This window comes from Pan paniscus, chromosome 15 (assembly GCF_029289425.2).
Source record: "Pan paniscus chromosome 15, NHGRI_mPanPan1-v2.0_pri, whole genome shotgun sequence".
NCBI classification, from domain to species: domain Eukaryota; kingdom Metazoa; phylum Chordata; class Mammalia; order Primates; family Hominidae; genus Pan; species Pan paniscus.
In genome coordinates this window covers 39,112,005-39,137,486 of record NC_073264.2, presented here as the reverse complement: position 1 = coordinate 39,137,486, position 25,482 = coordinate 39,112,005, and the positions used below count along the sequence as shown (strand labels likewise).

Below are 25,482 nucleotides of genomic sequence, written 5' to 3'. Positions count from 1 at the left end.
CAGACATCTCTCTAGTAGGATTTTTTTTTTGATAAAATTAAGGCAAACTTACAAGTGTAAGTGAGCTTTATTACAAACATTCCCATTAATTTTGGAAGTTTCAAGGATGACCATGTAACTTAAAAGGCTAAAATAAATTTAGTTTTGTAATCAGATGAAACTTTCAAAAGTGAACTTGACTCTCTATATATAATCATTATTATACTACATGGTAATTAGGCAGTAATTATCAACAATAGACATAAAAGATGACTATTAGCATTACTTAGAATAAAGTTAGCCACTGTTATTTAATATTATAATTTTTCTCTTCTGCATTATTTATCTCTCTAATATAAGGATGATAAATAACAAACCACACAGCCACTAATGTGTACCACATAGAATAGAATTTAGCTGTCTCACACTACCACTTCACATGCCTCCCCTTCTCCCATCAGCTCTATATACCAGGGGTTGGGGACCCCTGGTATATGAGATGTAGATCTACATCTCAATCTCAATCTCCATCTCAGTCTTACATCTCAATCACAGCAGGAGGTGAGCCACAGGTAAGCATTACTGCCTGAGCTGTGCCTCCTGTCAGATCAGCAGCAGCACTGGATTCTCATAGGAGTGCAAACCCTATTGTGAACTGTGCATGTGAGGATCTAGGTTATGTGCCCCTTATGAGAATCTAATGCCCCATGATTGGAGGTGGAACAGTTTCATCCCGAAACCATCACCCCGCCACCCTGCCGCCTGAATCCCCTGAAAAAATTATCTTCCATGAAACTGGTCCCTGGTACCAAAAAGGTTGGGGACCACTGCTATACACTTATGATTACTTGTTTGTTTGTTTGTTTGTTTTAGTCTCTATTTCATTTCCCTTAAGCTTTGATCCTTGGCTACCCATTTATATTTAAGTTTGAGGCATTTAGATCGAGAATGGCAGTTTGAGGTGCCTGAACATCTCTCCTCTACTATCTGTAACCTTGCAGCATTATATCTTTTTTTATTCCTTTACTATTATCTTGGTAGGTTTTCAAGAGGGAAAAGAGGAAAACAAATGTTCTTAACCCATTAACTTCTGGTTAACTTAGCCATTAACTTCACAAACAAGCCCAGTCAAAATGCTTCCTGAACAAAGTGTTCCTATGAAGGGCATACAGCTCTCAACTAACTAATGTTTTCAGCACTCAAGCTAGTCAGCTTCTCTGTTAATCAATCTTTCCCACTAAAACTGTTTTTAAAGATTCTGCTTTCTCTTGGTTTTTCATGCAGACCTCTAATTACTCAGTCTTATATATTTCATTGCTTCTTCCCCTGCCCACATCTTTTTTTAGTTGTTTTAATTTTTTAACTTCACATAGAGAAAAATTGAATTTTTTGCTTTCAATTTGTTTCTGTGGTATATCTTTTCCAGCTTTTTGTTGTTACCTATCTATATCACTATATTTAAAATGTGTTTTTGGTTGCCAAAATATAGTTGGCACTTTTACAAAATTCCAATCGGACATTATCATGATTTTCATTGTTGTATTTTGACTATTTCCATTTAATATAACTACTGGTGTGGCTGGATTTTGGTCTACTATTTTATTATTTCTTTTCTGCTGGTTTCCTCCATTTCTGTTCCTCTGCTTCCCCTTCCTAGACTTATTTGGGATTCTTTTAATATTTTTTTATATTCCATTTTAGTTTATTTTCTACCTTTTTGACTGGAGAGGTCACATTTCAGCAGAAACCTAAATGAAACAAGGGCATGAATCATACACAGATCAGGAGGAAGAGTGCTGTATGCATAGGGACTCGCTCGTGTAAAGGGCCTGGGGCAGCAAGGGAGCCCAGCATTTCCAAGGAATAAGAAAAGGCCAGGGTGGCATGACTAGTGGAGAGAAGAGAATGTTTGACAATGAGATCAGAGGTGAGCAGCAGTCATATCAAGTAAGGTCTTGCTCGGCCACAGTCAAGAGTTCAGATTTTATTCTAAGTGTGATGGGAAGCCATCAGAGGGTTTTGAGCAAAGGAATAACTTGATCTACTTTATATTTTTAAGAGATTTCTCTAGCATCTGTTTAGAGAATAGCATGTAGAGGGGCAAGAGTGGAACCTTAAGCCAGTTGGGAAGCTACTACAGTAGTCCAGGAGAGAGATGATTCAGTTCTGAAACCTGAGTTCTGCTCTTGCCCCAGTTCTTACTGGTTGAAAGGAAGATAGCAGTGGCAATTATGAGAAATGATTTAATTCAAAATATGCTTTAGTGGTAGAGCTGACTGGACTTGCTAATGGGTCAGATGTGGGGTGTGAGGAAAGAGGGGACAAGAATGACTCTCCCTAGACCATCAGCTCCTCAAAGACTGGAACTCTGTCTCATTTATCTCCATATATTAACGCCAGCGCTTTGCCTGAAAGAAGACAGAATTTGGAATCGAGTGAGTTCTGAGTTCAGATCTTACCCCAGTACTTACTGTGGAAAGACCTTATTTAAACTCTTTTGAATACCAGTTTCTTCCTCTGTAAGTTACAATTATAAATTGGGCAGCATTGTTGAGGACCCGGTGTGTAGCAACTGTGCAATAGTTGTTTAGTGGTTGCTTAGTACTAAATAAATCTTTATTCAGAGAATATCATGGGCCTTGCATTTAATTCTCTAACAGCTGCAGTCCCTTGTTCCCCACCTCCACTATCTCACTCTCTCCACCTAAACACTGTTGCCCATTCGTTTTCTTGCCTACTACAAACAGGGAGGTTCTTTACTTCCATCTACCTGAGGGTATACCTAGTGATACAGCTCAAAAATATTTTTAATATATCAAAAAGCTTAAAGGTATTCAAACATTGGGATTACATTTATTCATAGTGTAAACTTCCTCAAAGGTAAATGATTATTTGGACAGAATCTCAAACAAATGACTCCAGAAATAGAAAAATAATAATCTTGGGAGGTGAAAAGAACAGGATGCACTCCACTCTATAATGTTATGTTGCAGTTCCTCAGAAACAAAGAAGCAAAACTGTTATTATTTAACTATATATCTCAAATTGCTATTTAATTTTTACCTTCTGTTTCTTAATCCAAGAGTTACAAACAGACAATAAAAATAAAAAGTTAAAAATGACAATGATGAATTTTATTTAATAATTCTTTAATGAAATACATTTTAAACTACCTGTTTCTTTTGAAAACCTTGCCTATACTTTTTTCTAGTATGATTCTGAATGCCTGTCACCACTCACTTTAAAGCCTGTTACCAGTAGCCCATTCTGAGTAACTATTTCCTGCCCTGTTTGAAACAGATTTATTTTGCTATATTTGCAAAGGGAAAAGAGGAAAATTTTGAGAAAGTTACCACTAAACAGCAGAGTACACGTTACAGGAATCATTTTATTTACTAAGTAACTTGAGTTTTGTCTGTACTCCCTTAAGAGAAGTGATGGTCTTGATCAAATTAGAAATGTTTAAAAATGTATTGGCTGTTTATCTGTAATCCAAACAAAGCAAAAATATACATTTTTTTCAAAGAGCCTATTAGTCATTTCAAGTATTTTAATAGAATTCTTGCTAAAGTTGAGCTACCACTCATTAATATTGCCAGTTGATAATAATAAAATCTTGTTCACTAGTTCTCAGAAGTCAATGTGCAAAATCAAGTGGGTTACACAACAGGAAGGCTTACCTCTAGTGCAAAGCCATACTGGTCTAGTTCTACATAGATGAGTCCACGATTAAGGAAGGTATTTAGTTTTACAGTTTCTGTAGCATCAAGAAGCAGCACAATTCCATAATCTGTTAATGCCTAAAAATAATCATTTGTAACATAGATTCAACTTTTTAGAGCCTGAATTCATTGGCTATGGACAAATGTATTTATGTCCAAACTAGGACCCAATGGTTAGTTCTTCAATTTGTTTTATAATTTATGGCCAAAATAATCATATGTTAGATTTAAAGGGTACCCTTAGGTAAAATGTATGATGGACCTTGATACTTTCCAATAAGCAGTGCACACTGTGCTTGCATTTCATGTTTTACCTACAAGTCACCCTATACATTTTCACTGGTGTACAGGCTGGAAGGGAGGGACTTAGCATTCTGCCTCGACTCGGTAGTTTCATCAAATGACTGTTGCTGTGATTACCATTAAAAATGTAATTTCTTTTTAGTGTTGTATTGTTTTCCTAAGCTCTGTGAGGCCAGAGCTTATCCATTTTGTTCACTGTTTTAAGCCCAGTAACAAGAATCAAGCCTGCACACAGCATGCATTCAATAAATTTGTATCCAATGAAAAAATCATGAATCAATGAAAATAGATCTTAAAACTAACAAATAAGCACTTGTAGGAAAGCTACCTCAAAATATTTTGATAAATATATTCATTTTTTAAAAGACACATAGTGTAATCAGAATCAACTCAGACCCTTCTCCATTACTTTTACCTTTTTGGGTTTTTTTACATTCACTGACTAAACAAGATTTTACTGGTTTCTACTCTGTACCAGGTACTAGAAGCATCCTAAACTTGGGTTGGAGCTGAATCTCTTAAATCATTTTCCTACTGAACATTCTGTCCAAAAGAGCCATATGGTCTGATCAGAAAAGGGCTAAATCTTATTATGCCTGTAGCATCTGCCAACTGAAAATGACAAAGAGCATTTTATATTTGCTCATTTGCCCTCCTCTGGTGTTTCCTAATGTTGTGTGCTCAAGTGTCTTTAAAAAATGTGCAATTAAAGATCCTATAGGTATGTTGTGGCATAATTAAAAATAAAAATTGCCAGGACTATAAAAAAATCAGTAGTATTAGTCAAAAAAGAAAAAACCAAACCTAGAATATTAGCCACAAATTGTCTAACATTTTTCTTTTACTAAGTCACATTATGTGAAACCAGTATGATGCCTTGGAGATCCACTAAGCAGCTGAATCTGCAATACAGGAGGAAATAAAAACTGGGAAATAAGATTTCGTAAAGGTCAACGAGGGTAAGGGGTAGGGATGGGAGCACACAGGTTTTGATTAAGAGGAGGGGTCAGGGCCTTGGCCTCTCCTGGATTTGTGCCATGCCTCTGTTATCATTACTAGCCCCTTGATTTGGAGAAAATCACTTAACACTAAGCCTTAGCTTCCTCATCTGCAAAATTGGGGTGTTAAAAATTCATCATATTGTTGTAAGGATCTGCTTAAAAATATTTTGATTGTATGTCAGTGAAGCATTTAGCTCAGTTCCTGTCACACAATAAGCCCTAAATAAGTGGTAACTGTTCAGTATTTTTATTAATATAAAGTGTTAGAACCAGAATTGATCTTCCCTTAGTTTTTATGAAACTATATCTTGTGAGAATGCCTAAGTGCATTTTCTGCAGAAAGTTACTTGGTTTTTCTCAGGCTAGGGATGGCAGGAATGCTGAGAAACAGGTGGAGGGAGACAGCAAGGGAGGAGGACACACTGCTTAATGACATCCAGTCCACATGCTGGAGGTCAGACGGTTTTACAAAGCCACCTAAACACTGTTAACCCAGAAGCAAACAAATGTGTGGACACCAGTACAGGTCACTAACTCTCTCTGTGCGACTTGGATGGGTTTTCAAACCTCTCCCTACTTCCATTTCCTCATCTGTAAAGTGAGCAGATTGGATGAAATGCTTCAGAATCCTGGCAGCTCTGAAATCACCAATATTTTATTATCGTAATTCAGTTGTACTTGATTTAGGTAGTTTTGCATTTTCTTAATTAACAGGGCACTGGCTCTTTCGCATATCTAAGATAACAAAACAATGGGTGTTCCCTCCTCGCCCCAGCCCATTGTTTTCCTATTCAGGGTTACCTTTCCGGCAGGAATGGGGTTGGGGAGGGAATCCTCAAAGGCCCCTGTTGTGCAGGTCACTCTAATAAATGATCTTTCAATCAGCTCCTAGCATCTTAACAATCCCCTTGTTAAAAATTAGCTATTCATTTATCAACATTTCTGGAGGAAACCTGATAATCTGGTTACCAGGAATTTTACATCCTCTCAGGTAGAGACAATGTTTCTCAACTTCCCTTCTAAAGCTTGTACATTTCTAAATTACTAAATGTTTTAAACAGATTTCACTGTCCACGTTTCACAGAATGGAGAGCGTGTGAACACAGAACAGCGGGAATGTGACCTAGCCTTTTAAAAGAATGCGTCATTTACTATGGACATGGGCAGGAATAAGGAGAGGGAGACAAGTAACAGAGAAAGAGGATGGGACACTACACTGAAAGACCACAAGACTAGCTGCTCCCCAGTGAGGAATCCTCATTGAAAAGGGACCAAACCGACAAGACAGAAGAGAGTAGGTAAGATTACAAAATATAAACAAGAGTTTGCACAGGTAGATGCTGGATCAAGACAAATGGAAAAAAAGGTTTGCTGCAGCCCACAGGCCTTCAAAATATAGGCCAAACCTGGTCACTGGTCCCTGGAGCTGAAAACCATCACTCCATCCTCCCTGCTACATGTGTGGTCTGAGGACCAAACAAAAGAATGCCTACACAAACTGCTATAGCTAATATTAAAATTTTGAAACCACAATATTGCTAGTGATTGCTACTGCTTTAAAAATTCTGCACTTTGGGAGGCCAAGGCAGGCGGATCACGAGGTCAGGAGATTGAGACCATTCTGGCTAACATGGTGAAACCCTGTCTCTACTAAAAATACAAAAAATTAGCAGGGCATGGTTGGGGGTGCCTGTAGTCCCAGCTACTTAGGAGGCTGAGGCGGGAGAATGGCGTGAACCCGGGAGGCAGAGGTTGCAGTGAGCCGAGATCATGCCACTGCACTCCAGCCTGGGCAACAGAGTGAGACTCCGTCTCAAAAAAAAAAAAAAAAAAAAAAAAAATTCTGCATATGGTAGAAACATTTATTCAATTGATAATTATGTAATGTATTTAATTTATAAATGCCTTTAAATGCTTCTATAAGCATTATCAACTTAATTTTTCATTTGACTTCTTTCAGAAATTATATAAGAAAATTTGGTGAGCACCAACAAAGAAATTAAATATTCTTTGAAATGGTTCTTTGGTTTCTTAAGTTTTATATGTGTGTATTTCCTAGGAATTCCTTTTGAAAATTGTAGCAGAAGTAATAAGAAAATACTTTATAAATGCCTTAAACGAGTTTACAAATGCTTTAACATATTGTTTATTAAATATTTATTGATTGAAATCAACAAGCTATTAAATGCATGTTATTTATTAAACACTTTAAACACATTGTTTACTAAAATGGTCATCTTACCATTTGAAGTTCCCTTATCTTGGTGTAACATAATGCTCTGTTATAAAATGCTATATAACTATTTTTGTCCATGCTGATAGCTGTAGTTAAATCTGTAATTGCTAGCTTATAAGTCTAAAAAGAAAAAAGTAATTATGTGAGAAAGGAAAATCATAATGGACTGAAATTTAATCATAAAATAAATTCTTGTTTCTATCAGAGTTTTTGAAACACTCATTTAACCATTCTTTGTATCATCTGTGAAATTAAGACATTGAAGCTAATCTTTCACAGAGTTAATTAAGAAAATCTCCTGGTAGAAATTATCATTATAGTTTCTCTTACCTGCAAACAAAATTAAATATATCAACAACTTTAATTTAGGCAAATATTTTATTACCAATGTTGGTATATGGCAAGGAGAAAATCATACTTCTAGGTAAAATAAAATAAAGCCACCCATATTAATGCAGCAAACATTCACCAGTGCTTGCTTGCTTCTGTCACTCTGACTATCATATCACATAATCGTCATGTTTTCTACCCACGTTCTCTTTTGCTCCCTCTTTGATTCTTCTCTGATATCTTATATCACCCATTTCTATAGATAGTAATTTTCATAGAATTAACACATAATGCAAGGTCTTACCTTTGCTTTAAGGTATTATTTGCAAAATATTTCATATAAAATAGCTACAAAGAAAGATCAGAAAAGAAAAGTAGAGAGAAATAAAGTATTCAGTGCAGTATCACACATCAATGGTGCCACTCACACCTTTTAACCCAGTAACTTCTGTTTAAGAACCAATCATAAACCCAAGCAGTAATTTTGTTCTCAGTTGTATGTAACTATATTATTTTAAATAGTAATAATAGTAAAAATTTTAAAAACAATCAAAAAGTTCAACAATAAAGTAATTTAAAATAAATTATCGTGGAATATTATGCAGTCAGCAAAATATTACCTTCAAAGATTAAGTGTAAAAAGCAGGGCACCACACAAGTTATATAAGTAGCATAGTCCAAATTTTGGAATATATATATCATATATTATGAGGAAAATAAAAGACTGAATACAAATATGCTAAATGCACCCAGGAATTATCATTGATGGTGAGATAATAATCCTTTATTCCCTTCCATATTTTTCCAAATTGTCTACAATGAATATATGCTACATTCTTAATAAAAATAAATAATAAATGTTATTTAAAATGTAAATGTCAAAAATAAATACCATTATTTTGTGAAAAAAATATGAATTGGGAAAGTGTAAAGTTTTCTATGTAGTTCTGCCCTTCATATCATAGTGATTCCCAACCACGTAGAAAAAAAGTAAGTGAGTCCCCTGCCTAGCATAAGAGAATCCGCCCACCCTAAAATTTTGGTAAACCAGGCAGTAAATGGCCCTACCTTGTTGTAGTATTTCAGAACTCCTCTGTAGAGATAGGCACGTACGCTTTCAGGGTAAATTTTAATAGCCTTGTTACAATTCAAGATTGCTTTGGAATACCTGCCTTTTAAACCATAGAATGCTACTCGGCTTAAATATGCCTATTCAGAGAGAGAGAGAGAGAGAAAGCAGGAATGGATGCTTTAGTAAAAGCACCAATTCTACCAAAATATATGATACTTGGAACAAATCTATGCCTCCCAAAAAGGGTATTAAAATATAGTCTTTTTAAAATTTTTCTTTTATTAGAAAAAAATTTCAAAGGACACAGAATAATTGAAAGAATGATAAATACCTATCACCTGGGGTTAATAATTATTAACATTTTGCCATATTTATCTATTTTTTTCTGCACTATTGGAAAACAAGTTGTAGATATGGTAATACTTTACCCCAAGTCCTCCAGTATGCATCTCCTGTGAAAAAAAGACATTCTCGTACATAACCACACTGCCATTATATATCCAAGATAACTTATAGAAATTTCCTAAAATAATTTAACATTTAGACCAGAATCAAATTTCACAGATTCCTAAAATCAAGATGCAATCAAGCTTCACCTACTGAATTTTGTGTTGCCTGTATAGTCTATTAAAAGGCAGGAATCTATGTAACATCAAAAAGTAAGTAAAATTAATGAGTACATAAACTTTAAATTATTAATAGCCACATTAATATTTACATATATCACATTCACAGATACGTTTATATATATCAGAATATCACTGATGGAAATAATACTTTTAGTTTAAGGAGAAATACAGCTATTTGGATTATGAAAATAAAGTTAAGTGAAAAGTAGGTATAAGAAACTGATTGTTGGTAATTAGTCACAATGGCACATAAAAGATTTAATAGTTTTACCAAACTTAACACTTTCCAACTCACTAAAAACATCTGTTTAAATACCTGGTAATGTTTTGGATTGAGGGTAATTGCACGATTAAAATCCAGAATCGAGCTATCCTTGTGGAGTTTCACTTTACAAAGCCCTCGCTGATAAAAGCTTTCTGCAAAATCTGGATTTGCTTTCACAGCTTTTGTAAAAGAATCAAAAGCCTACAGGAGCATATTGTCAAAATGCAAACCATTTAGTGATATAATATATTGTTTTAAAATGTTAACGAATTACAGTATATAATTATTGTTGAAAAGTTTCACTCTATTTTTGGATTATTTTAAATACATTTCTCCTAATGGACCTCATGGAACAAACAAAACTAATATTTAGAAACAAGTAGGGTTGATTATTATAATTAAAGGCAGACTAGGTCTACATAATCCATATTGTTAGATTACAATATTTCAGGTGGTATAATTTTAATTATTCTTCAGATTTCATTGCTTCAAAGAAATCACAACCAGCACATTTATTTTTCATTAGGATCCAGCAAATGCATCATTATAAAACTTCAGAACAGGCCAGGCGTGGTGGCTCATTCCTGCAATCCCAGCACTTTGGGAGACCAAGGCGGGCGGATCATGAGGTGAAAAGATGAAGACCATCCTGGCCAACATGGTGAAACTCCATCTCTACTAAAAACTACAAAAATTAGCCAGGTGCGGTGGCGTGAGCCTGTAATCCCAGCTACTCGGGAGGCTGAGGCAGGAGAATCGCTTGAAACTGGGAGGCAGAGGTTGCAGTGAGCCGAGATCGCGCCACTGCACTCCAGCCTGGCGACAGAGCGAGACTCCATCTCAAAAAACAAGCAAACAAACAAACAAAAAAACACTTCAGAACAATAGAACTCTAAAATTTTTCCCCGCATTTTAAAGCAAAGCTGAGTTTGCTCTGGTTGTTCAAAAGGACTAAAAACATGTAAAATATTTGTAATTTGTCTCATATTTACTGGCATTTCTTAATAGAACAACTAATCAAGTGCACCTCTTTTTTCATTTATACCAATACCAGTTTAAAACAATGTCCACCCCACGAACATAAGAATTAGAATGATGTGTGTGTGTTTGTGTGTGTGTGTGTGTGTGTGTCTTGAGATAGAGTTGTAGAATATCCAACGTTAGCCATTGGATAGTATCAATTATTTTACATATTTGTCATATCAGTGACAAGTCTGAAGTAAAGAATTGCCTAAAATCACCAAAGACTGGATAAATATGTAATAATTGAATCAACTGTTTTTCAGTAAATCTGGCCATCTTAACAACCAGTTTCAATCTGATTTGAATTGTTCAATGATCAATAACAAAAGCCAGAAAGCCCTAATCTTTTCCATTTATTCTACATTATGTTAAAGCACTTAAAATACTTAAAATTTAATAAGTGAATTCATACTACTGTGATAAAATTATTTTACTGTAATAATTTCCTGCAGTTAGATTTATTGTTCTGGTGGGAAACGCATATTAATCTTTAGAATATTGTTGACAAACAAGCATCAAATAAAACATGTTGATTAAATAAAACAATGTCCTAGGTGTTGCAGGGTGCAGATTGACTATAACAAGCCAAGCTTCATAAGCAGCTTTGGACCGGTTGCCCACTGTATAGGTGGCCTTCAGAAACAGAATTGCATACAAGCAACCAGTCTCTAAAATCACAAATAATCTATATTCCTAAATACACGAAATACCATTTGTAAATTGCCTTCCTCCATGTAACAAAGACCCAAGTTATACAGACAGTCTGCTGAAATTGCTGTGGCATCTGGTCCTTTATCAGAATGAGAAATGGCATCCAAAGCCTTCTTAAGCACTTCCACAGCTTCCTATAATGATAAAAAAGCAGGGAGGGGGCAAGAAATGTTTCTTTCCACTATTGATTTAACGTTACAGCCTTATATGTTAAAAGGAGCACAGAGCACACACCTCTACTCTTACTTTATCTGGGGACAAACAGACCTGGTGAAGTTACAGGTCTTGTCAGTACACTACAAGAAGAGAACCCAGTTCAGAAGTCTTACCCTCATGAGTCCCACCCAGGTGCCTATCCTACAAGCCAGTACTTAAGCAGGCTTATGGACATGGATTTTTGGAACTAAAATTTCTGAATTCTAAAGGCTATATACACAAGCTTAAGTCAGGCTTAAATTTATGAACAAGTTTATTGACAATTTCCTAATAATTTCTCTGAATGGAATACTGAGAAGCTACCAGGTAGTAAAAGATCTCCACTGATAATATCTGACATAATTTTAATCAATTTTTATTGTGTCCTGCTGTCCTCCTAATAGGGTTTTATTGGCACCAAAAAAATAAACTACCTCCAAAACTCAACCATTTATTTATTCAAAAGAGTCAAAAGTCTCATTAATGAAAATGTTCAAACTCTCATTAATGAAAAAGTTCAAAATAGTCAAAAGTTTCATGAATGAAAAAGTCTCATTAAATGAAAAAGTCAAATGTCTCATTAATGAAAAAGATAGAAATGCCATTTAATACTTAACTACCCACTGTATATCTGTATATAGAAAGACAAATACTTGTTACTGGTTATACCATCTTCTTAATTGTCTTAAATTGCTAAAGAAACAATGAGGTTTCACTTGGATATGCTAAGTGTCCTTTATGGCTTCTATTGAGCATTAGCTCTATATGTTTGCAAGCCACCCAACATCCCTCCTTCTGTCCTCACTCTCAGCACATGACCTTGCCTAGAAAAAGTGGATTACTGTCTCAATTTACCCCCTTTCTACTTTTTGATGAATCTATATCTTCATTCACTTTCACCTTTTTCTCTCCTGTCTTTGAATTGCTTTCTTTCTCATTCCTTGCAGAGCTAACTCCTCAAAAGCTGTCCTTGACCCCATCTTCTCCTGCCTCACCTGAGCAGCCTGTTACTTCCTTTCTCCTTTGGATTTCTGCCCCTTCACTGACTCCTTGAGCCCATAAAAACTTGTCTACTCCAGCCTTCCAACCCATTTAAATTAAAATGAACATATCTTCACTTCCTCCTGCTTCCTCCAACTCTCTCTCTTTCACTACTCCACGGTGTCATCTGAGGGACATCTGCAGGGGCTTACAGATAAGTCATCTTTATAGTCTGCAGAAAGTACTGTGGCTGCTGTGTGGATAAAAGCTTGGAAGAGTACAACAATGCAGCTATATAATTCAAAAAATTTTTTTAAACTATATGCTCCAAACCAGGATAATAACCACAGAAATAAAGAAAGTGGATTTGAGAAATATCTAGAAAGTAGAACCAAGAAAACATCACTATTGATTGGGTGGAAGAGGGTAGCTGATGGTGACATCAGGTATCCAGCTAGAGTCACAGAGGACAGGCTGGGAGGAGGAGATTAAAGCAAATATTAAAAAGCAGTCCTCAAATAATACAGAGACGAAAATCTCCAAATGTGAACAAAAAAGTAGACATGATCCATACTGAGTAATGATCACAGAATCTGCAATAAGAAAGTCAATGAAGGCTGGGCACAGTGGCTTACACCTGTAATTCCAGCACTTTGGGAGGCAGAGGCAAGTGGATCGCCTAAGGTCAGGAGTTCAAGACCAGCCTGGCCAACATGGTGAAACCCCATCTCTACTAAAAACACAAAAATTAGCTGGGCATAGTGGTACATGCCTATAATCCCAGCTAGTCAGGAGGCTGAGGCAGGAGAATTGCTTGAACCCAGGAGGCAGAGGTTGCAGTGAGCTGAGATTGCGCCACTGCACTCCAGCTGGGTGACTGAGCAAGACTCCATCTCAAAAAAAAAAAAAAGAGAAAAAAGAAAGTCAATGAAGCTAGCAAGAGTGCTTGATTCCAAACCAGAGGTGGATTCATTTTTCTATCGCTACAGGTCAAATTACCACACATTTAGCAAATGATAGTAACATGCATTTATCATCTCACAGTTTCCACAGGTCAGGAGATTGGGCATGGCTTAACTGGGCCCTCTGCTCCGGGTCCTACAAAGCTGCTATCAATGTGTCGGTTGAGCTACATTCTCCTCTGGAAACTTGGCTGGGAGAATTAGCTTCCAAGCTCATTCATGTTGTTGGCAGCCTTCATTTCCTTGAGACTCCAGGACTGACAGCCCCAGTTTCATTTTTTTTTTTTTTTTAATTTTAAGTACCAGGGTACATATGCAGGATATACAGGTTTGTTACAAAGGTAAACACGTGCCATGGTGGTTTGCTGCACCTATCAACCCACCACCTAAGTATTAAGCCCAGCATGCATTAGCTGTTTTTCCTAATGCTCTGTCTCCCCCCACCCTTTTTCCTACAAGCCCCAGTGTGTGTTGTTCCCCTCCCTGTGTCCACGTGTTCTCATTGTTCAGCTCCCATTTATAACATGCAGGGCTTGGTTTTCTGTTTCTGCATTAGTTTGCTGAGGATAATGGCTTCCAGCTCCATCCATGTCCCTGCAAAGGACATGATCTCATTACTTTTTATGCTGCATAATATTCCATCGTGTGTATGTACCACATTTTCTTTATCCGCTCTATCATTGATGGGCATTTGAGTTGATTCCGTATCTTTGCTATTGTGAATAGTGCTGCAATCAACATACACATGCATGTATCTTTGTAACAGAATGATTTATATTCCTTTGGATATATACTCAGTAATGAGATTGCTGGGTCAAATGGCATTTCTGCCTCTAGGTCTTTGAGGAATCGCCAAACCTTCTTACACAATGGTTGAAATGTATAAAAGCGTTCCTATTTCTCTGCAACCTCACCAGCATCTGTTGTTTCTTTACTTCTTAATAATCACCATTCTGACTGGTGTGATGCAAATAAAAACCACAATGAGATACCAGCTTGCTGGCTGTTGGCTGCACTCAGGTCCCAGCGGCCCACAGTTCCTCACCATATCACTCTCTCCATAAGAAGTCACAACAAGGCCAGCAGGAGAACCTCTCTCTCTTTACTCTGCTAAGAAGGAGGTCTAATATACTGCAACATAATTGAGGGAGCGACACCCCACCAATTTTGCCATATTCTATTGGTTGGAAGCAAGTCACAGGCCCTGCACACACTCAAGGAAGGGGAGGAGATAACATAGGGTATGATTAAGAATAATCTTAGAGTGTGTCTACCAGATGACTCTAATGATCTGGCCCCCAGTAATTCAACATTCTTGCCACACGCAAAATATATTCCTCCATTCCAAGGTCCCCCAAAGTCTCAGCTCATTATTGCATCAGCTCAACATCTAAAATTTCATCATTTAAAGCAGGTCCAAGTCTGGATGAGGCATTTAAGTAAAATCCACCAGCTCCCACTCTCGGGACACAATTCCTCTCCATCTGTGGACTTGTGAAATTAAAGAGACAAGTTATCTGTCCCCAAAACACCCAACATACAATGGTGAGACAGGCATAGAATAATATCCACAGATATTCTGGTTTAAAAAGGGGAAAATGGAAGATTAAAATGAGCCACTGGTCCATGGCAGTTCTGAAATACATTTGGGCAAATGCTCAGTCTCTTGATTAGGTTTCAAAACATTTATGGCACTTAGTGTCATCCTGTGGGTTCCTAGTCTTGCCTTCTGGGTCCTTTTTCCTTTTTTATGAAAGGTTGTACATGTTTGCAGCTGAGTTGTTTTATTAACCTACTTCCTGCCAGAATGACTTTGAGGTCTGACAGCCTTCTTTCATTTTGTACTCTCTCTGTCTGAGTCCAAATTGTCAGTGTTTATAAATAAATAATTCTCCTAAAAACTTTGGAGATCTTCCATGGATTTCACAGGGATTCACTTCATTAGACAAAAGCCACATCCACTAATTTTTTCAAGAAAATTCCTTGTCTACTTCGGCCTACTGCTGAGATGCCTGAGGGACAATGCCCTTAAGCTTCTGGAGATCCTCTGGTTTGGTTAAGAAGATTTGTAAGTTATGCCCTTAATCTCTTGAAAGGAAAAAGAACTAGTGTGACTGAATACTCTGCCCTCATGATCCTTCTAAGATCTTAGCAAAGTGTTGTCCGGCCACACCTTGTCCTTTTCTCTTGACAGTGAATTTTGTCCTCTTTTGCCATCTGGAGAAGTTGAAAATTTTCCTCATAAGCAAGTCCTGGTTGACTTTGTTTAACAGTTCTTAACTTATCTCTCCTTTCTCACACTTTACTATTAGAAGCAAAAGAAAGCTGGCAGCACTGTCAACGCCTTGCTTGGAAATTATCTTTGCTGTATATCCAGGCTCCTGAATTATTAGTTCTTCTTTCCATACAACTAAATGAGAAAATTTTACTAAGCTTTGAACCACTAAATAAAAATAATAACATGTTGCTCATTTGCCTCAGAGTCCTCAATGCTAGTGTCTTTAAAAACCAGGTATCTACTAAGAGTCTGCTTGAGGTGATTGAAGCTTTTTCTGTCATGTTCCTCAAAATTCTTTCAGCCTCTGCCCACTGCTTTGTTCTAAAGCTGCTCCTACATTTGCAGGTATTTGTACAGCAACACTGCATCTGTATTATTTTCTTGTTGCTGCAAAAAATAAAAAATGCCACAAACTTAATGCTTTAAAACAACACACATTTCTTATCTCACAGGAGATAGTTTAGAATATTGTTGATGAACAAGCAGAGGTGAGGGGCCAGGAGCCTGCACATAGCTTAGCTGAGTCCTCTGCTTAGGGTTTCCCAGGCTTCAGTCAAGGTGTCAACTGTGCTACATTCTCATCTGAAAACTTCTTTTCTCTTCTTCTTTTAAGCTCATTCTGATTGTTGGTGGGTTTCGTTTCCTTATGGCTGCATGACTGAGGGCCCAGGCTTCTTACTGGCTATTGGCTGAAGATTGTCCTGAGGTCCTCAAGGCCACAGCAGTTCCCTACCATGATACCCTCTCCACAAGCAGTTCATAGTATAATTCTTTGCTTTTTTAAGGCCAGGAAGGGAATTTCTCTCTCCAGTCTACTACATAACCTAATATAATCATGGGAGTGACATCCCATCATCTTTCCCATACTCTGTTGGTTAGATGTGAGACATAGGTTCCACTCACACTCAAGGTCACACAAGGGCATAACTTGTTGAGGGTCACCTTATCATGTGTCCATCACAAGAGGAAAGAAGCCAGATTGTGGTGAGCAGCAGAATGAGTGGAAAGTGAGGAAATGAAGATAAGGACTATAAACAATTTTCCAAGATTTGGTTGTGCCAGAGTAAAGAGAAAAAAGCCAATAATTGGTGAGGTCAAGAGAGCAAAAATAAAGTTTTTTTAGTTTTTATACTAAAGGTAGTTTCTCATGATTAAATGCTTATGGAATGAAGCTGATAAAAAGTCTTAAAATGCCCATGGAGAAAAAATAGGAATAATAACGGCTAATGTTTATTAAATGTGTGCCATGTACTAGATATTAAAGCATTAAATAATCTTTCAAAGAAGACATCCTTACAATCTTTAGACAAACTCATTCACTAAATAGAAAAGAAGAAATACTCTCCAAATAATCCTATAAGATCAATACTCAAATCCCACAAAACCAATCTCACTCATAAATATAGACACAAAGATCCTCAAAAGCAACTCAAATTTAGCAATGTCTACAAAAAGATTATATATTCTGATCAAGTTGGTTTAACCCAGGAATGCATGGTTGGTCTAACACTAAATAATGTCATAGATTACTTAATTTCATATGTGACATATAATCTGCTACATTAACATATTAAAGGATAAAAACATAATAATAATTTCAATACCTGATGAAAAATAATTTGATAAAATTCAAAATGGAAATAGAAAGATTATTTAATCTTTATTTTGTTTAAATTATCTACAAAAATCAATCCCAAACTTCATTCTTAGTGGGGTAAACTTCCTTTAAAATTTGGAAGAAAATAAGGGTGTCTTTGTCACTAGTTTTAGTCAGTATTGTCTTGGAGTTTCTAGCCAGCACAGTTAGACAAGAATAAGAAACAGAATACATAAAAAGAAAGAAAAAATAAAACTATTATTATTTATAGATGACATATTTTCCTAGTTATGAACCCAAAAGAACAGAACTGAACATTTTAAGAAATAATAAGCAAGTTCAGCAAGGTGGTCAGCCAGTAGAAAAGTATTCCAAAATCAGTTTCATTTCTGTAAACCATCAGCAAACAAATTTTTTTTAAAAGATACCCTTTATAATAGTAGCAAAAACTATGAAAAAAAACTGGAAAACTAGGAAACTTTTAGCGATGGATATGTAAAATCTATTCAAAAGAAAAAGTGAAATAAATGGGGCAATACATCATTCTGATCATAAACTAAAGAATTCAATATCATAAAGATGTCAATTCTCCCTAAAATAATCTAAAGATTCAAAATCTCAAGAGAGTTTTTAATGGACCTTGGGCAAGCTAAATTTAACATGTATATGGCAGAGTAAATGCTGAAGATTAACCAGGAGCTTCCTAGAGAAGAATATGGTGTGGGGACTTGCTCCACCAGTTATCAATAATTTCAATGAGGTTATAGCAATGAAGACATTGTACTACTGGGCCAGTAATAGAAAAATTGACCAAAGGAACAGAACAGAGAATCTAAAATAGCACATGATCCACACATATGTGAAAACTTGTAATAAGATAGATGTAGCACTGCAGATTTTTGGGTTAAGAAGAACATTTCAATAAAGGATACTGAAACATTTAAATACCCATATGGAGAAAACTGAAATTTTATCACTCTCTCATGCTAAAAAAGAATAATCTTAAGATAGAGTAGGGTCTTAAATGGAAAAAGGAAAACTTAAACTTTCCAAAGAAAATAGGGAAGAATATCTTGACCTTGGAGTAGAAAAGGGCTTCTTAAACAAGATATTTTTTAAGACGCCCTGATGACAAATTTTAAAATAGACATATTCAACTACATTAAACTTTAGAAGTTTTGTTCATCAGAAGACACCATAGAGACAAAAGACGAGGCACAAACCGTAAGAAGATACTCAGCACACAATCGAGGATTAGTATACAGAATTTATATCTTAAATACCTAAAATCAGTAAGAACAAGAGAAATGAAAAATGTGTATAGCAAATTGATAGAACAGGAAATATGAGTGGCTGATAAACATAAAAAGATTCTCAACCTGATGCTCAAACTGAGAAGTGTGAATTAAGACCTCAAGACATAAATTTTTATCCACCAAATTGGCAAAAATAAAGCCTAACAATATCAATTATTGTAAAAGATGCAGATCAACAGGAACAGGAATACACCTACACTTCAGGTAGGAGAATAAATTGGTACCACCCTATGAAACAACGCGTCATTTCCTTGAAAGTTAAACGTTCACATTCTCTACATACCACCAATTGCACTCCTTGAAATATAACCTGGAAAACTACTCCACATGCTGACTGAATACATGAAAAAGAATATTTAGGGCAGCCCTATTCTTAAGAGGGGGCAAAAAAAAAAAAGACAGAAAATAACCCAAATGTTAATTCACAGAAAAATAAATAAATAGTATGACTTAATTTTGTGAAAAATATTTAAAGTGGTATACTAAGCACAATATATACACTTCATTAATAGGTTTAGTAAACATTACTCAGAGGACTTTTCACCTTGGTTCTCTTGGCCTTCATTCGAACTTTTGCTAATAGAGCACACATGGTCATCTCAGCTCTATTGCAGCTGATTCCGTCCAAGACCTCAATGGCCTTGTCATGGTTTTCACAAAATGAATAAATAAGGGCTTGCTGCATAGGACTCAACTCACTGAGACCTAAAAGGGAAGGAAAGTTTATCAATATCTTTGCCAGGTTATCAAGGATTTTGAATATAATTATTCTAAGGGAGTAATTCAATAATTTGTCTTTATAATATGAATTAACAAATCAATAAATTACAAAATTAACAAATTATAGTAAGATCTACTTACTACCAGTAACCAACAAGACATTCCAATTACAAACAAAAAATAGAAAAATTGTAAGCTTAATATTTCCCATAAAAATCTCTCTCACAAAATTCACTGCTATGAATCATTTTACTAATTGGCAATGTACATATAAAACTAAAGTTTGAAAATCTAATTTGACTTTCAATTGGATCCTTCATGCTATTTATACATAACTATTGCAAAATAGCATAAAAATTTTAAAGAAGTATTTCTTAAAAGTTATAATTAATTATACTTACCTTTGCCCATTTCTGCTATTTGATAAATAGTAAACTTTGCAAGATCATAACATTTCATCATAAGAAGATATTGTCCTCTGGAAGAAATAATCGATTTTGATTCTAAGCAGCTAAAAATTAACTTTCTAAAATAAAGTTTCTTATAATCAGTTACTTACAATTTTACAATATATTCATTCTTATTTACTTATGTATGCATAAAAAAGTGAAAATTATAGACATTTTATATAATCTAAATATATCAATTAGCATAGTGATGTGATGAGAAAACTTAGGAAATGTAACACTGAAAGAAAAATACACAAATCTCTTTTTGCAATTATCTGCATTTAAAATGTTATACTTTTTGCTGAGAAATTATTAAAAGATAAAGTTCAAGGCATATAAAAGGAAGGAGATATCTACGTAAATTGCTAAAATGTGGTTCAAGGACAAAGCAAGCCCTTATCAGTAAAGCATTGTCACATTCCATTTCCCAGGTCTATAAATCCTTAAAAGATTATATTTTTGATAGTGATAACTCATAACTTGCAAAGGATATCTTTATAGAAAGTTCTACTGCATTTGAAATACTGCATGGAAGTAGGCAGTACCTGTAGAAATGGTATACAATTCAGTATGTCACTTCTTTTCACTGAATTAGCAGAGGTTTATGTTTAGTACACATGCTTATGTTTGATTGTGGACATAATCAAAACAACTGTTCAAAATACGTTACCTTACTCTTATGAGATATGTGATAACCACATGACTAGTCGCTTTAAAAGGTCTCAAAGAACATAAACACTAAACAGGTATATTTTGATGCAAGGGTAGAGCAAAGGGAAAAATCTGGTTATCTTATGTAATAAACTATCTTAAAGTTTAACAAACTGGCTTGCTGGTGGGGAAATGGCAATTGCTGGGAGATTAAATGTAAAATGGGGAGCCTGAAAGGTTCAAGAGGGAACTGAAGATCCCCATTCAATTTCTCTGATGCTAAGTTATCCCAAGAAGAATTCAGTTTCTATGCTCATACCTTCTTATGTATAATTGGATTCCATCTGGCTGAAGGTGGATAGCACGAGACAATTCATTTACTGCCTTTTTCAATTTATGCAACTGTTGAGTGAGAAACAGAAACTTAGCTCCTAATAACATCGATTGCTTCCTTTCTGATATTTATCCTCTCCCACCCTTTCTACAGAAATTTTGCAGGGACATCTCCTAACATACATGTTTTTCTTAAGAATCTACAAAGCAAATGGGATACAGAGAAGTAAAAAGAAAAATTTATGATATATTCTTAGTTTTTAAAAATCATCTATCTTTAATTTTAAATAATAATTATACATATCTACATATACTATTTCACATAAATGTGATTATATAATACATTCTGGATTGTGTACGTGTTTGTGTTCTCTTTTATCATTTAGTTTTCAGTTTTTCTCCCTCAACCCTAACAACTTTTTCAGCAAACCTGATCCATCTTAATCAAGTAGCATGCAGGCCGGTCTCAGGCCTCTAATTTGAGCGCTTTGGGAGGCTGAGATAGGAGAATCGCTTGATGAGGCCAGGAGGTCAAGACCAGCCTGGTCAACATAGTGAGACCCCATCTAGACAAAAACAATAATAGGAATAAAGACTAAGAAATAAAGTAGCATGCAAAGGAGGGTAATATAAAAACGAAAACTCTATTCCACTTAAAAATAAGGGAGGGAAAACAGGCCTGCACAAAAATTAAGTAAATGAATGAATGAATATAACAAAATTAAAAAATGATGAAAAAGTAATCTGCTTACCATCAATATGTAACGAAAAGTAAACATTAATTATTCCCTTAATACTGGTCGCAGAAACTGAATTTGTACAACTTTGGGGAAAAAATCAAATATCATTGAAAATATTACCAAAAGAGTACTCTACAGACCAGAGCAAAATTAACCTGGGACAACCAACCAATCCTTTCATTGTTAAGGCACAATGATGCAAAGAAGCAAATGTACAAAACTAATTTGTGCATGGAAGCAGGCAGTACCTGTACAGATGGTATAAATGTTTGGAGGAAATGGTGGATGGACTCAAAAGAGGAAACAAAAAAGGAGGAAGTTTGAGATTTGTTTAAACAAATTGGAAAATTTCTGTGGAACTTCATGCCTGCTGCTTCCTAAGCTAACCCTATTCAGGATGGTGTAATTAATAAATCATATAGTCATATGTCCACATTGCTATACCTGTTCTACCAACCATACATGTCTATGCATTGAGGAAATCCTGACTTAAGACAAATGGAGGCTCATTCGCAGATCTCACAAGCTTCCCTGACATTAGACCACTACCAGGTAGCCATAGATTAGATTTACCCTGGAGGCTGAACCCACATAATGGGAGTATATATTCTTGTACATACATACACAAGGGTTTATTTACAATTGTTTTATTTACATGGAATCGTATTGTACACACTTCACACTCTTTTGTGAGCCCTACTTTTCTTACTTAAAAATATCTCATGGAAAACCTTCCAAGTCAGCTAGCATAGTTCTATTCATTCTTGTCACCATCTCTGTTACATTCTATGATGTGAATGCACCACAAATTATTCAATCATTACTGCACAGAGATTTTTGTCTCTCAGAACAGCCTTTGACTATATCCTTACACCTTGCTATCATGCTAGTGTTTTCATTTCTCTATGTGCTCAGGGGAAACTCCAACTTCCGCAGATGGTCTTACCTTCATCAATGGGTTAGGTTAAGCAAAAGAACCACACACTATGAGTATTGTCCATCCTTTCCCTGACAGAGTCAAGAACTAACATGACCTAGTGGCAACACTGAACCTGTCCTGGGTCCCTACCTCCATTGTCAGCAGAGTAAGGACTCTGAATGGGACTCTAGCTACACTGGGTCCTGAGATGTAGACAATGGAGGCAGAGCCTCCAGGCAATCCTCTGTGGACATACAGTGTGAGCAAGGAATAAACCTTTGTTTTAATACAGTAATTTTGAAGGTTTGGTTTTTGGGTTTTTTGTTGTTTTGTTTTTTTTTTTTTTACCTCAGCATAGCCTAGCTTATCCTGGCTGAAACCAGCATAGACAGGAGACAAAGGTAGAAAGGCAATTAGGAGCTAGCTCCTGTGGGGTCTTGCAGACCTTTGGCTTTTGTAGAATTTAGCTTTTATTCTAAACACAAGGGAAGCTATTGAAGGGCTTGAGCAAAGAAGTGAAATAATCTGACATGTTTTGGCAAGATCACTGTGGCTGCTATTTGAAAATCCATCCTGGTGAGAAACTAGTATTTGGACAGGGCAGTTAGAGGTGAAGTGGTATAAATGGGTGTCTACTTTGAAGGGTAGAGACAAGAGTTAACAGCGTTATCTCTGAAAATCAGATCTGGCTGGAATTGGAGAGGGTTTTTCCTATTTATTGTGCTGTTTTAATTTGTCACAGCAGGGGCATATAACATTTATTTTTAATGTGAACAACTTATAAAACTTAAACAAAATTAAAAGTAAGTATGAATGGTCAGTATCCCATTCTATGGCTGGATCCCATTGTATGAACCTACTTACTCACCTGTACACACACACACACACACACACACACACACACACACACACACACAAAACATTGGACCATAGACTCAAGTTGTTAATAGCAGCTATCCCTAGAGAATAAAATTATAGATAATAGTTTTTAGTTTATTCCTATCACATGCATATATTACCTGCAATAAGTATATAATGCTTTTGTAATTAAGAAAAAAAAGGTATTATTTTCAAAAGTGAAAGACATAAAAATGCACACTTTGAAAGTAGAGGCTTTATAAATGAGTAATTAGAGTTAACTATCAGCTTAACACATTGTTTATAAATGCATTAGCCCCTACAATTAGCTAAAATATGTATACATATTAAAATTATGTTGGACAAATATCCAGAAAATTAAAGTTTTTTTAAAAAAATCAAGGTTCTTGAGCCTTAAATACCTTAAAATAGGTTTCCGCCCGACAAAGATAGCTTTGAATACATAAAGGATCAATTCTAATAGCCTCAGAAAATTGCCAAATGGCTTCCGTGTAGTTATCCAGGTGTAGCAGATGTATGAGGCCAATATTTACATAAGCCAAAGTAATAGTTCTAAAAAAAAATGAGAAAGTGAAATTTTGTTAAACATTTTTAATTATTCCAAATGTTCTCCAATTAGGAATAAACTGAATGAAACAGATGCATCAGTATTCATCAGAGTATTTTTTAATGTTTTACAAAGGAAAGTAAATTAGTTAGCTGCTCTCTATGAAAAACTATAAACACCTTTGTGAAACCCTTAGTAAGGAATTAATGTTTTTAGGGTCTGCGCTAGGAACAGAATTCCTGAAGTCTCCTAGACTTTTAGCAAAACTTTACTCTTCTTTGATTTACCTTTCCGTTATCTTGAGTCACAAGCTTAGTTTTTCTCAACTAAAGAGTCTTTACCTCAGGCTATGTTCTATTGGCCACGAGTGACAGTGAGAAACAGTCATATTCAAGGGTTTGGTGGCTTGGGGTTAAAATCCTCTCCACATACATATTAACACAGCTTTTCTGTATCAAATAAATGTTATTTATCTCTCTCAGAATCAACTGATTTTCAGTAGAGAAATAACCTTAGAAATTATCATGTTTGATGCCTCTATTTCAAAATGAAAACCACCCATCCAATAATCCAACCTCACAGAATCCCTGACCCCTTGCCTAGACACCAAAGTTCCTACTTCCTGTTTTCTGTCTCTTTGAAACTGACACTCTTTTCTTTTTCTTTCTGGCTCAAAAATGTCCAAAAGAAAACCACTGCGGTCATTATGGAGCCATGCTCCATGAATTTCCTGTGTCAAGTTCAAAGTTTACCTTGGATAGATTAAGTAAACAGTCTGCTGGTTGGCAAGGAATTGGCATGATTAGTTACTCTTTCTGACACCTTCCCTTTTCATACATCCTTCTTTGGAAAAAAAGGGGAATTTTTAATTAAATTCTGTGATTTACAGTTTGACTTTCTGACTAGTGCATTTAACTTTCAGTCTATATTTCTCCCTGAACATATGGTCTACATGGTATTAGCATTTTTATTTTGCTTTACTAAACAAAATGAAGCCAGAAGTTCTAAATAGAAGGTTGCCTTCCATTGAGTTGTATGCTGTCCATAGCAATCATACACCAAGCAGAATATTTTTTCATTATTTTAAAACTTAATGACAGTTTTCCATGAAGTTAATTTCAAAAAGCTCTAGCCTGGGCATCTCCAAAATCCTCAATAGTATTGATTCCTTATCCATTGACTTAACTCCTGTCAAACCCATTTAACTTCTAAAATTTGCAAAAACACCCAAGGCAAACAGATGTTGAGAACAGGTTTTATTTTTGAAGTAATCTTGTTTTTAGAAGTAGTATTCTAATTCTAGGATGACTTTATAAGTGTCTCATTTTTTCTAGGTTATCAATGATGAGGGGAAAGAAACTTTTACTCCCATTTCAGGTTTTCAATTTTTTACAAAAGTGAAATCAATAAATATGAAAAGGAAAACATACCTTTCTAGAGAAATGACAGTTTCAAAGTCACAAACTGCCAGCAGCCAAAGTTTTAGATTTGCATAGACTATTCCCCGATGTAGAAAACAACCAAGATTCTCATAGCCATCATTTATGAGTGCTTAAAAATTTAAAAAAAAATGTATTTCATTCAGGTTCTAAAATAACCATATGTAAATTATACTTTAGTCTGTAACCTTCCTATTGCTTATTC

The 25,482-nt window shown here is 35.5% G+C and overlaps 1 protein-coding gene across 1 annotated transcript in view; it reads right to left on the bottom strand.

The window, feature by feature from the left end:
• The window catches only part of TTC6 (tetratricopeptide repeat domain 6), a 233,531-nt gene that overhangs the window by 27,501 nt on the left and 180,548 nt on the right, over positions 1 to 25,482 (bottom strand). The window contains exons 17-26 of the mRNA XM_055097529.2: positions 25,269 to 25,389; positions 23,693 to 23,843; positions 20,740 to 20,822; positions 19,722 to 19,798; positions 19,145 to 19,305; positions 11,271 to 11,405; positions 9,589 to 9,738; positions 8,640 to 8,780; positions 7,248 to 7,361; positions 3,660 to 3,779 (exon numbers count right to left, since the gene is read on the bottom strand). Of these exons, the coding sequence (XP_054953504.1) occupies positions 3,660 to 3,779; positions 7,248 to 7,361; positions 8,640 to 8,780; positions 9,589 to 9,738; positions 11,271 to 11,405; positions 19,145 to 19,305; positions 19,722 to 19,798; positions 20,740 to 20,822; positions 23,693 to 23,843; positions 25,269 to 25,389 (1,253 nt within the window). The remainder of the gene's footprint in view (positions 1 to 3,659; positions 3,780 to 7,247; positions 7,362 to 8,639; positions 8,781 to 9,588; positions 9,739 to 11,270; positions 11,406 to 19,144; positions 19,306 to 19,721; positions 19,799 to 20,739; positions 20,823 to 23,692; positions 23,844 to 25,268; positions 25,390 to 25,482) is intronic.